This window comes from Phascolarctos cinereus, unplaced genomic scaffold (assembly GCF_003287225.1).
Source record: "Phascolarctos cinereus isolate Bilbo 61053 unplaced genomic scaffold, phaCin_HiC Scaffold_4;HRSCAF=312, whole genome shotgun sequence".
Classification (NCBI taxonomy): Eukaryota; Metazoa; Chordata; class Mammalia; order Diprotodontia; family Phascolarctidae; genus Phascolarctos; species Phascolarctos cinereus.
In genome coordinates, this window is record NW_027555847.1 from 142,695,208 (window position 1) to 142,708,898 (window position 13,691).

At 38.6% G+C, this 13,691-nt stretch overlaps 1 protein-coding gene across 1 annotated transcript; it reads right to left on the bottom strand.

Annotated features, from left to right (window-relative positions):
* Positions 1 to 12,210: 12,210 nt before the first annotated feature.
* Positions 12,211 to 13,162, bottom strand: LOC110214592 (olfactory receptor 13C7-like). Its single transcript, XM_020995581.1, is given in 2 exon segments — positions 12,211 to 12,490; positions 12,492 to 13,162. Coding segments are annotated over 2 exon segments (951 nt in total).
* Between the last annotated feature and the right edge of the window lie 529 nt (positions 13,163 to 13,691).

Here is a 13,691-nt window from a genome sequence, read left to right on the forward strand (position 1 = left end):
CAGTAACTGGACATAAAGCCCTCACCATGAGAAAGCCAATGACAAGGAATCCACAACCTATTAATCCAGAGAAAGAAGACCCCTGTATGGAAGAAAGAAGTATAGAATAGAGGAAGGTTTTTTTCCCCCAAGGGAAAAATACTTTTCTTTGTATCAGCCACATTACAGCCTATCATTGTCCTTTCTAAAGTGTGGCACCTAGTGCAATAAATAATATTCAAGGTGTAGTCAGTATGGCAGAGTACAGGGGGACTATCACCTCATCTATTATGGGCATTATGTTTCTATCAATGAAACCCAAAATTGCATTAGCTTTTCTAGCTGCCATATTGCTCTTTACAAAATCTCTAATAAATAGCCATCCCAAGTCTTCTCTCCCCCAGGATAAAATGCCATGACTCCTTCAACAGATACTCATGGTAAATGGTTTCAATCTCCCTAAGAGCTTATTTCCGAAGCTGCTATAGCAGACTACATGCTGAGTCATTGTGGCTAAATATTCTCTAAGCTGCTTGTTCCCAAGTTAGATAAAAATCTATTGGGGAACTTGAAAAAGTATTATTCCCATCCATCTCATCTCCTTCTTATGCTCATTTGCACATGGGTGGATAATTGGGATTTTGTGTTAGCATTAAAATACCGAATGCAAAAAAAAATTATTTAGTGTCTCAGTATTTTGTTTGTGTAGGGAGATAAATGTCCCTCAAATTATAAATATGTGTTCTGGCCTATGTATTTGATAAATACCTACTCTTGTTTTCAAGAAGAAATCTGCATGTGCAGTTTATAGAATGTTATCTGCCAATTGCCAACAACAGAAGCTCCCTGAATTTAAAAGCCTAGTCTGATGGAGAACATAAAGTGCAAAATGTTCTATGAAACGTTTTTAGACTAGCTTTTAAAATTTATATAATCAAAAAGTTTGAGTGTAACTCAGAGATAATTTAGTCTGGCTATACCCAAAACATGAGTTTTCTTTACAGTATCTCCAACAAGTAGTCGCCCTGTCTTGAAGTTTGAGGAATATATAAGACATGGGACTTGCATTATGACAAACTCTAGTCATTAGGAACCTTTCCCACATATTGAGTTAAAGTCTTGCTCTTTGCAATTTACAACAATCCTCTGAAGTCAAGTATGACAAAGCTAATTCCTCATGCATATGCAGTTGTCCCTTCCACATTGCGACTTAACCCCAATGCAGTTTTGACATATCATAGGTTGCCATAAGAAGTTAAAGAGGAGTTTGGGGGGAATTTTGCAGAAGCCACAGAAAATACACAAGGGCCAGCAGATGATACAGACAAAGCTTAGAAACTAAGAAATGCATAAAATGTATATATAGTATGGTATAATATCAACATATTTTGTCTTTTAATACCATAAATATACACAATTTCTTTCTTAAAGTTAAAATAAGTAAACTGTTAAAGTTTGTGAAAAGAATGCAAAAGCCAGCAGATGAAACACAAGGGCTACTACATTTCACTTGAATTTTCCAGATCGCTGGGGCACCGTAATCCTAAACCCCTCAATGTGGAGGGGATAACTGTAATAGTCCTTCAAATATTTGAAAACTACAGTTAAGCTTCCTCTGACCCAAGTCTTGTCTTCTCTTCTCCAAGACAAAATTCAATGGCTTCTTTACCATATGCTCATACTGCATGGTTTCAACTGTGGTCACCATTCTGATCACTCTAATATGACTATAAATCCAGACCTGGAAGGAACCCTAGAAAAGAATCGAACTGAATATTCTCATTTTACAGATGAGAAAACTGAAGCCTATGGAAGTGAAGTTAGTTTTCTAAGACTACACAGGGAGTAAGTAGCAGAGCCAGGATATGAAGCCAGGTACTCTGAATTCAAATCAAGTATATTTTTCTACTGTAGCAGCCAGATTCCAGGCTGTTATTGTCATTTCTAAAGTTAGGTACCTAATACTATAAACAATATTCCAGTTATGATCTGAGTACACAGAGGTACTATCACCTCATGTATTATGTATGGGTATTATACTTCTAATGATGTAGCTCAAAATCACATTAGCTTTTTTTGGCTGCCATATTATTCTATAATATCTCTACCAAATAGTCATGCAGCATTTGCTGTACAACCTCCAGTGACAAGAAACTCACTACCTCCTTATTTAGAGGAAGGGCCCTCCCAAAAATATTGGGCAGACATCCTAAGAATGGCTCACAACGATGAGATAATAAACTCATCAAAGAATCAAAGGAGGGGAAAGCTGAACACAGTCTGACAGGCCTCCTATATTTCCAAGAGTTCAGAAGAAGGTAGACAGGGTACCATGGTATGAAATTCTACACTGAAAATTAGGTTAAGAGATGTGAGAGAATCTTAAGAATAAATTTTTAATTATATAAACAAAGATAATTCCAAATAGGAAAAAAGAGGGAAGTATCTAAAGAGACCAATGTTAATACATAGTGAACTTCATTGATTAACCCATATTTTTACAAAACATCTACCAAAGAGATCAGCCGCCAACTTCTTAGAACAAAATCAAAATCAATACCAAGTTAGACTAAAGAATCAAAATAAGAAGCTATGGCATACAGTTAAAACAACTCTAATCTAACTTAATAAGCTTAAGCAAAGTATTGATGTTGGAAAATAGGAAATAGAAAAAAAAGAATTTGTTATTTATCATCACAGCCTGCTCTCCATTTCCTAACAAAGCCCAACTAATGTAAACAAGTTGCCACACTGAGACCAAAAGAACCTAGAAATTGCTTCTACCGACAAATACCTGAACTCTTTATCAAGAAGAGAAATATAGCAACCAAGGGAAATACTGGTTTACCATATAAACTTGTTTCTTAAAATCTTTTCTTTCTCTCCTTATAAATTCTAAGTTAACATGATCATATAACACCCTGGTCCCTCCAAAGGTTTTGTATCCATACTGATGAAATTATGGATCTCTATAGGATCAACATACATACAAATAAATACCCATGACTAGCCTTACAGAAAGAAGTGATGTCCGATGTTTGAGATATAACCCAACAAAGAGTAATCACTATATTTCATGTTCTTGTGGCCAAAAGTCCAGAAATAAAATGTCACTAGGATTTTGTAAGAAAACAACCCCCTAAATGAACTGTCATTTCTATCCATGTAGCAATAGAAGTGGGATCACAAAAGGGTCTCCCATCACAAACAGTTCTGTGGTCCAAATGAGAATTTTACTGACATGTTCACCAGTAATCCCAGAGCAGAAAATAACCAGGACAGGGGGACTAGAGCTGGCCTAAAGGTATAGGCAGGGTGTGAGGCAATATATTCTCTCTCTGTAGTAGTTGTCTAATCCATAATTTTCATGTGCCATGGTCTCCTATCAGTCCATGTCTCATGATACCGCTACCTCCAGAGTTCTGCACCACTCCCACATGGCACCACTGTCTTTCTAGCCTTTCCCATTGCCATGCTCACCCACCTGCCACTTTCTCCACCCTTGCTTTTTACAAAGCACTTGGAGGAAGCATATAGTCAATCACTCAACAATAATTTTTTAAATATTAATATATGTCAGACATGGCACTAAGTACTGGGGATATAAAAAAGCCAAAAATATGGTCCGTACCTTCAAGGAACTCACATTGACATTGGGGATACAAAATGCAAACAACTATGAACATAAAAGATGTACATAATATAAGTGGAGGGCATATTCAGAGGATTATGACTCTGCCCCTACCCATTATAAGGGTCTCATGCCAGCCAGGCACAAAAGCCTACTCAGTGAAGACATGGACTCTTAACTTGGAGTCTGTGGATGTCCAAGGAGTCCGCAGACAGATTTCAGGGGGTGAAGAGGACATGAATTTATGCAGGTAAAGAAATAAACATTTATGCTAATATGATTTGTTTCCTCTGTAAGCTTATGCATTTAAAAACATCATTTTGAGAAGTGATCCACAGACTTCCCCAGACTGACAAATACTTTGGATTAGGTAACCTCTAAGGTCCTGGTATTGGCCACTCTTTTGCCAACCAATAGCAAGTTGTTTCTCTCATTCTTCAGGGAAACATCTTTAGTCAAATAGAGGGACAACAGAGTGTAGACACTTCTTTGAACTTTAACACATTGACAACTCATCTGTCTGTTATCTGCAGGCACACATTTATTATCGCTAATTTATTACTACAGGTAAAGAATAAGCTAGCCACTTATGGTGAGACTCATAGTGGTGTCTGCTATGTTTGGAAAAGATTTCAAACCCATGTGAAGCTCCAAAATTCAAAAAGGGTCGAACTGCATTGTCAACATTCCCAGGAACCCTTTCAAACATAAATGGCATCTTATTTATCTCAGCCAGGGTGCCAACTTTTGAAGAGAAGTCACATGTATATCATGTTCCCTTTCCTCTAGGCATTCTGTATGCTATGTCTACACTTGGTACCTCACTGTTGCCTGTGGACCAGCCTTCAGTAGGTGAATTTTTATAATAAGGCCTTACTGACACAACCCAGGCCATATCTCTGATGTGATACTTCCTGACAGTCTGTCCCATCACCCTCAAGAGTAGTTACATAGCATCACTCATAATATTTTTGACTAGTTCATGGGATCATCAAATGAGGGCTGGTAGTGACCTTGGAGGTCATCTAGTGCAACCCTTCACATTACAGATGATTGAGTGACTTTCCCAAGATCATAAAGGTAGTAAATAGCAGAACCAATATTTGAACCTAAGTCCTCTGATTCCAGATTCAGAACTCTTTCCTTTCATGAATATTTCTACTACAATTGCCTTTTCTAAACTCAGAATGCTTCTTTCCTAATTCAAGAAGTTCACTGATGTGGACAACATGCAAGACTTTCCATTGTTGTGATTTGAACAGTGCAGTAACTGCATTATTTTTGTGATAGCTATACCAAAACACCTCTTTGAATTTTGCCCATAAAGCATCTGGGGTAGTGTAATGAAAAGAGTGTTGGATTTAGTCAGAAGATCTGAGTCCAAATCCTTATTCTAATATTTGCTACCTGCATAAACTTAGACAAAGTTATTTTATCTCTCTGGGCCTCAGTTCCTCATCTGTAAAATGAGGAAGTTGGACCTAATGACCTTCACACTTCCTTCTAGCCCTAAATCTATGCCCTATAATCTTTCAACAGGTAGCCTTTTTCTTTCATCAGAGTAACTGCTCAATTAAACACAGCTCTGTTCCCTTTTCTTAATTGGAGATCCTATGCCTGCAGGTAGCAAATATTAGAATCAGGATTTGGACTCAGATAGCATTTACTTTTTTTTTGGAGATAGCCAAAGTAATCATTTTCATCAGTTCATAAGTACAATACAATAAGAAAAAAGTAAGACATAGACTTGTTTTGGGGAAAATAGAGAAGAAGTAGTTGTTGGATAATAGAGTTCTGAACCAATTCAATACAGATAAGAAATGGTCTATGGTTTCCAGGCTATAGGATCACTAGCTCCATCTTGGCCTTTGTTCAATCACTAGAGACTTGAAACTTTCAAACAGGAAAATCGTTAAACTTTAGGAAATGGAGAGAGATGGGGATAGAGAGGAATGAGATGATGAGTTACGAAATTATAGTCCAGAGGCAGAGTCCCTTTGGAAATTAGAACAGAAGCAGAAGAGGAAGAAATACTTCCCTGTCATGTTTATCCTTGGTGTAAGTGTAGTGTATGTCTTCTCCACGGGGAAAGAGGGAGGATCAAAGGGTTTATTGACTAGGGGGCAAGGGCAACCATATTTCATAAAAACAAATCAGAATATAGGGAGTTCCATCAACATACAGCCATATCCAAGAAAGTGATTATGGTGAAAGACCAACCTTTGGGGATTAAGTGAGGGTGGTAAAGTTTGCAATTAACTCCCATAGATAGCAGGCAGAAAGAAACTTATAAAGGGCAGGTGGATTTACTGTTAGTAGGCATGACTGGAGCTGCCATATTTTGGTGCCTGTGGCTCAGACAATATAATTCCAGTATAGAATGGTGCTCAGGTTTCTGTAGACATCTCATGCAAGAACTACCTGGGCAGGCCCAATGATTGACTATTTAGGCCTGAATAAAATCACCATCCATAACTATTACTTCCTTCCAATATTTGAGAGTTTAGGGCTTCAGATCTATGGAGTGTGAAGGTACATCCAGTTGGATTAGTAAAGGACCCATAGCTCACTCTTAAGTTTAACTAGGGATTGGTAAAGAAACTCTGTCTAACATAGTTTGAGCATCATTAATATTTTATCATAATTTTCATGTTTTCTCATGGATTTGCAATATTCCAGAAATGAAGGATTGGCATATCTTCTAATCAGCAGGTCGTGTCCCATTCACTCAACATTCCCTTTGTGTACAAAAGCATGTCACAGAGACTTAAGAAGTACTCAGCCCATCATGTGGCAAAATTTCATATGAGAAGCATATCTTACCCAAAGCCAAAGGACCTTTCCAGAATTTGTGCTGAGTCCAGAAAGTTTACAAATGAAGCCACTCTATATACAGCAAAACTAGCCATAATAGGACTAGAATTCATAACTAGGAGGTCAAGTCCTGGAAGTTTCTTAGAGATGGCAGACTGACCAATAGTTCATCATGGGGATGTTAGGGATAAAGATGTCATATGTGTAACAGGCCAAGCAAGAGGGAGTTATCTTAGCATTGAAGAAAGTTTTCATGACAGCATCTTTGCTATGACATCTGAACCCACATTTCTCATTCCTTATGGAGACAGATATCTCAGGGGTCACCATTATGACCTCCTGACTTAAAAACTATAGGAAAGGTAGAATGGATAAGTGCCCAAGACTGTACACTTTCCAATTGAACATTGTTCTTACGAGTTTGCTTCAGTGGAGAAAAATCACACAATCACGGACCTGTAGTTGCCTCCTATATATAAAATATCTTCCCTACAGAATTGATGGGACATTTGAGAAACCATGTACCCCATCATGACTTTTATAAACTACAGGAATGTAATTGACTCTAAAGAAGTCTGGATCTTGCCAGAAAAAGTCTAAAAGGTATTATTTGTTTTTAGTTTTCTCCCTCTATGTAGTTCATGTGCCTGGAATAAGGAACACCCTCAATATCAACACAAAATTTGAAACTTGAGAAGGAAAAGGTCTCAAGTAAGAGTTTATTTGTCCTTGGGGTTTGTACATCATCTGCTCCAAGGGTTTATCTATTGGAAAACTACACCACTACTGAAAGGAGATCTTGTGGACTTATTAGAATACCAGTTGATGGAGTAGCCAAAATGAACAAAGACCAAGAATTTAATCCAATAGCATTACTGGAATCCTGACTAGACAAAGGATGTCAAGTATCATGTTTAAGACTGTAATAGGTGGCAGGATATAAAAAGACCCTGACACAAGTACCCATGACAAAAGATATGGCTCCTACAACTATTGGAACAATGTGCTGTGGTCAAGAATCGATGACAACAGATTTAATCCCCTTGTAGTGGCATATCACCAAACTCATGACAGTAGAACATTTCTCAAAAATACGACATTTAATCCTGCAGTACAAACTGCCATCCACTCCATAGACAGATAGGCATATTTTAAACAAGGCTATTCAAGGGGGGCGGAGCCAAGATGACGGAGTGAAAGCAGTGACTTGCTTGAGCTCTCCCCAAACCCCTCCAAATACTCATAAAAAATGGCTCTAAACAAATTCTGAAGCAGCAGAACCCACAAAAAGACAGAGTGAAACAAATTTCCAGCCCAAGACAACCTGGAAGATTGATCAGAAAGGTGTATCGCGCCGGGCTGGGAGCGCAGCGCAGCATGGCATGGGCGCGCAGGACGCAGCAAACCTGGAGCAGGCCTCAGAGGACTGAATCGTAGGCAGCTGTGGTGGTTTCCAGACTCCTCAATCCATGAATGCCAAAGACAACTTAGAAGGTCAGTAGGAAAAGTCTGTTTCTGTCGGTGCTCAGAGAGGAAGGCGGGGTTTCATCTCCATTCCCCAAGAGAGCGGCCAGGGGGGGGGGGGGGGGGCTTCCCGAGCTTCCGGGCCACAGACTGAGGGGGAGTCCAGTGGCTGATCAGAGAGGGATTGCAGGGATCTCTTTGCCAGTGCTGAGGCAGGAATCTCTTGCTTTGTCGGTTGGATCTGGGTCACAGTTCTGGGTGGTGGTGCTGGGGTGAGGAGTGCTGGAGTGGTGAGTATGTAGTGGCTGTGGAGAGGAGCCCCTCCTCACAGTTACAGGACAGAAAAGAGTACTTATGATCACAGGCCAGGAAAGGAGTAAACACCTCGCCCCTTATCATACCACCTTGGAAGAACTAAAAATTTACAGGTCCCTACAAGTATCTCTGAAAACAGCTATACAAACCCCCAAAGCTTGGGACAGTACATTCTCCACATTGGAAGCAGACTCTTACCTTAACAAAGAGTTTAAAACTCAAGTAATTGGCCAGGATCATGAGCAAGCAGCGCAAAAAGAGTCAGACTATATTATCTTACTTTGGTGAAAAAGAAGATCAAAATACAACCAGAAGAAGACAACAAAGTCAAAGCTCCTACATCCAAAGCCTCTAAGAAAAATATGAATCAGTCCCAGGCCTTGGAAGAGCTCAAAAGGGATTTTGAGAAGCAAGTAAGGGAAGTAGAGGAAAAACTGGGAAGAGAAATGACAGTGATGCAAGAAAATCATGAAAAACAAGTCAACAGCTTGCTAAAGGAGACCCAAAAAAATACTGAAGAAATAACACCTTAAAAAATAGCCTAACCCAAATGGCAAAAGAGGTCCAAAAAGCCAATGAGGAAAAAATGCCCTAAAAAGAAAATTGGCCAAATGGAAAAGGAAGTCCAAAAGCTTACTGAAGAAAATACTTCCTTAAAAATTAGAATAGAGCAATTGGAAGCTAGTGACTTTATGAGAAATCAAGACACTGTAAAACAAATCCAAAAGAATGAAAAATTAGAAAACAATGTGAAATATCTCATTGGAAAAACAACTGACCTGGAAAATAGATCCAGGAGAGAATTTAAAAATTATTGGACTATCTGAAAGCCATGATCAAAAAAAGAGCCTAGACATCATCTTTCAAGAAATTATCAAGGAAAACTGCCCTGATATAGTAGAACCAGAGGGCAAAATAGAAATTGAAAGAATCCACAGATCTCCTCCTGAAAGAGATCCCCAAAGGAAAACTCCTAGGAATATTGTAGCCAAATTCCAGAGTTCCCAGGTCAAGGAGAAAATATTACAAGCTGCCAGAAGGAAACAATTCAAGTACTGTGGAAACACAATCAGGATAACACAAGATTTGGCAGCTTCTACATTAAAGGACTGCAGGGCATGGAATATTATATTCCGGAGGGCAAAAGAGATAGGATTACAACCAAGAATCACCTACCCAGCAAAACTGAGTATAATCCTTCAGGGGAAAAAATGGTCATTCAGTGAAACAGAGGACTTTCAAGCATTCCTGATGAAAAGACCAGAACTAAACAGAAAATTTGACTTTCAAATACAGGACTCAAGTGGAACATGAAGAGGTAAACAGGAAAGAGAAATCATAAGAGACTTATTAAGATTGAACTGTTTACATTCCTGCATGGAAAGATGATATTTATAACTCATGAGACCTTTGTCAGTATTAGGGTAGTTGAAGGAAAAAAATTATATGTATGTATGTAGATAGATAGATAGATAGATAGATAGATAGATAGATAGATAGATAGATAGATAGATAGATGGCACAGAGTGAATTGAAGATTGCGGGGTCATATCTGCAGAATAAAATTAAGGGATGAGAGAGGATGATACTCAGAGAAGAAGAAAGGGAGAGGTAAAATGGGGTAAATTATCTCACAAAAAAAAACAGAAAAGTCTTTACAGTGGAGGGGGAGCAGGGGAAGGTGAGAGGGAATGAGGAATCTTATTCTCATAGGATTTGGCTTAAGGAGGGAATAACATACACATTCAATTGGGTATGGAAATCTGTCTTACCCTACAGGAAAATAGGGGGAGAAGGGGACAAGAGAGCAGGGGGATGATAGAGAGGAGGGCAGATTGGGAAAGGGGTAATCAGAAGGAAATACTTCTGAGGAGGGACAGGGTCAAAAGAAAGAATAGAATAAATGGGAGGGCAGGATAGGATTAAGGGAAATAGAGTTAGTTTTTCACAACATGTCTACTATGGAAGTGTTTTGCATAATTGCACATGTATAACCTATATTGAGTTGTTTGCCTTTTCAGTGAAGGTGGGTGGGGAGTGAGGAAGAGAGAAAATTTGAAACCTGAAGTTTTAAAAACATATGTTTAAAGAAAAATGTTTTCATATGCTACTGGGAAATAAGAAATACAGGAGATGGGGTACAGAAGTTTATCCTGCCCTACAGGAAAATAGAATGGGAAGGGGATAAGAGAAGGGGAGAGAGATAGAAGAGAGGACAGACTAGGGGAAGGGGTATTAAGAATGCATGCCATCTTGGGGTGGGGCGGTGAGATGGGGCAAAAATCTGGAACTCAAAAACTTGTGGAAGTGAATGTTGAAAACTAAAAATAAATAAATTTATATTTAAAAAAAAAGAGAAAAATCCAAAAATAAATAAATAAATAAACAAGGCTATTCATAGACATGAGCTTATACATGCCCCACAGAAGTGATGCCACCTGCTGTCCAACACCCAACCACAAGGCTATTCATATACATGAGACAGAGACCTACAACCCCTCTCTGAATCCCCATCCTGGAAGACAACACATGAAACAAAGGATAAAAAGGAAAGAGAGGGAGTAGTTTCACTCACCCAACCAACACATCAATCAAGGCTGAGAGTGTATGCAATATTTCACATCCCTAGTCCTTCACCTCTACCAAATGAAATTACTTTTAAACAGTTTTCCTTCTAACAAAATATTTCTTCAAGTGTCTTTTAATGAATGCCTACTTTGCAAAAACCAGTGACATTGCATAGGCTTTATTATGCATCTGATTTTTAGAATCTGATTCTGGAAAGATAATATGTTCCTGTATTTAGACTAGTCTCTATAATAGTTAACAAATGACATTAAATTAGTTACATCATTAAAATACTTTTTGGTAGTGAGATTTTATTTTAAGACATACTATGGTAGAAATTGCATGGCTGGTCTGTATTAAAGCTAAAAAACCTGAGAGTCAATTTCTTTATTGTGAATAAGGTCATTGAAAATAATAAGTATTTAATAGAATCTTATTAATTTCAACGTATTTTTAGTGCCCAATATATAGAACTCATAGCACCTCAATCATTGTTATTGGCTTTAAAGGCTCTTGCTCAAGGCTCTTAGACTTGTGTGTCTGTGTATTATTTGGAATGGGTAGGTGACTTGAGAGTTTATGCTTTTAGTGTGGGAAGTACAGCTAGGTAGTGCAGTGGATAGAGTGCATTCATTCCTGAGTCCAAATCTGGCCTCAGACACTTACTACCTTTGTGACCCTGAGCAAGTCAATTAACCCTGTTTGCCTCATTTCCTCATCTGTAAAATGAGCTGGAGAAGGAAATGGCAAACGACTCCAATATCTTTGCCAAGAAAACCCCAAATGGGGTATTGAAGGATTATACATGACTGAAATAACTTAACAACAATAACAAAACATGGGGAAAGGTTGAAATACTTGATGCAGGCTACAGGACCAGAGTTGCAATATGACTGGGGAAAGATAAGGAAGGTTGCAGACTAATTATTTCTTTGTGAGAAAAAAAAAACTATAAACATTCCTTCTTCCCTGCCTGTAGTTTGCATGCCATTTAGTCATGTACCTTCATCAGAGATAGCACTGATTACATTAGTTAGCACTAGAAATTGTATTTGTTACCTTGGAATGTTCCCTATAGTGAGATTTAAACATCATGGGCTATCTGCTTTATTTTATAGGAACCTTCTGGTTAATTAGATTGTATCTATTGCAGAACGATTTCTCAAACACACCTTTTTTTTTTTTAACAAGGCAATTGGGGTTAAGTGACTTGCCCAGGGTCACACAGTTAATAAGTGTCAAGTGTCTGAGGCCAGATTTGAACTCAGGTGGTCCTGACTTCAGGGCCAGTGCTCTCTCTGCTGCATCACCTAGCTGCCCCTTCAAACACAACTTCACATAGACATTCTTTCTCGAGTCTCAGATATAAGTTGTCAGTACAGAAAAAAAACATTTAAATTTAGTATGTGTGTATGTACATATTTACAAATGTATCACCTTTAATCAGTGAAATGCTTTCGGCTCAGCAAATTCTTTACAGCTGCCTTTACATCCTTGTTCCTCAGACTATAAATGATAGGATTGAGCATGGGTGTTACCACACCATAAAAGAGGGAGATAAGTTTGTCTGCAATGTCTTCTTTATCTGCTCCCAGAGAGTCCTTAGATTTGGGTTTCCCGTACATGAAAAAGATTGTTCCATAAAAGATAATGACCACAGTCAGGTGAGCTGAGCAGGTGGAAAAGGCTTTGCTTCTCCCCTCTGCTGAAGGGATCCTCGGGGGTGAGGATGAAAACATAAGACATAAAAATGAACAGCACTGGGAAAACTAGAAAAATTATGTTAGTCACTATCATGCTAATTACATTGATTGAGATATCACCACAAGCCACTTTCAGTAGTGCCAGGATTTCACATGTGAAATGGTTGATGACATTATCTCCACAAAAGGGCAATCTCATTGCAAGAGAAGTTTGCCCCACAGAAGTAATGCCACCTGCTGTCCAGCACCCAACCACCATGGACACATATGTTTTTTTGTTCATGATGTTAGGGTATCTCAGGGGGTTGCAGATGGCCACATAGCGGTCAAATGCCATCATGCTCAGGAGCACACATTCAGTCACTCCCATGGCAAAGGATAGAAACATCTGTACTGCACAGCCAGAGAAGGCAATGGTTTTCTTTAGAGCGAGGAAGCTATCTAAAATTAGGGGCACAGAGGAGGTTGTATAGCAAATGTCCAGGAAGGAGAGGTTACCAAGGAAGAAGTACATGGGTGTGTGGAGGTGGGAGTCATAGACGGTAACTGTAATGAGAACTCCATTACCCACGAGGATTACCAGGTACATCCACAGGACCAGCACAAAGAAAATGGTCTCTAACTTTGGGTGTCCAGAAAGCCCCAGCAGGACAAAGTCTGTTACAGTGGTCTGATTGTTCCCGTCCATTTTTTAAGAACTCACTCATTTACAAGGATTCTGAGGACAGAGCAAAATGGTTTTGTTACAGAAGAACCACAAAGTATTACATCTTTTATAAGTTCAAATTTCTGATGCTTAATTGGAAAAATGTGTTTGAATAAGGATAGGAGCTAGGAAATTCCTTCTATCACTGCAGGTCAGCACCTTGTCTATGACTTTTAGTCCTAGAACTTTGCCTAAAGTACTGAATGGGTAAATGACTTGCCTAGGATCACATAGCTAGTGTGAGCTAGAGGTAGGATTTGAATCCAGGTCTTTGTGGTTTTGAGACCAACTCTCTATATTACACACCATGTTCTTTCTCATGTTTTTGAATAAAAGAGTATGCTACAAAGACAGGTTAATTCTCTTGGTATAACATCACCATAATCAGAAAAACCCTCTTAGAAATCCTAGAAAAGAATTCTTTGAATCTAAAAATTTACCTATTTCTTAGAAAACCATGTTATGATTTACACACTATAAATGAATCTGAATTGTCACATTTGCATTTTCA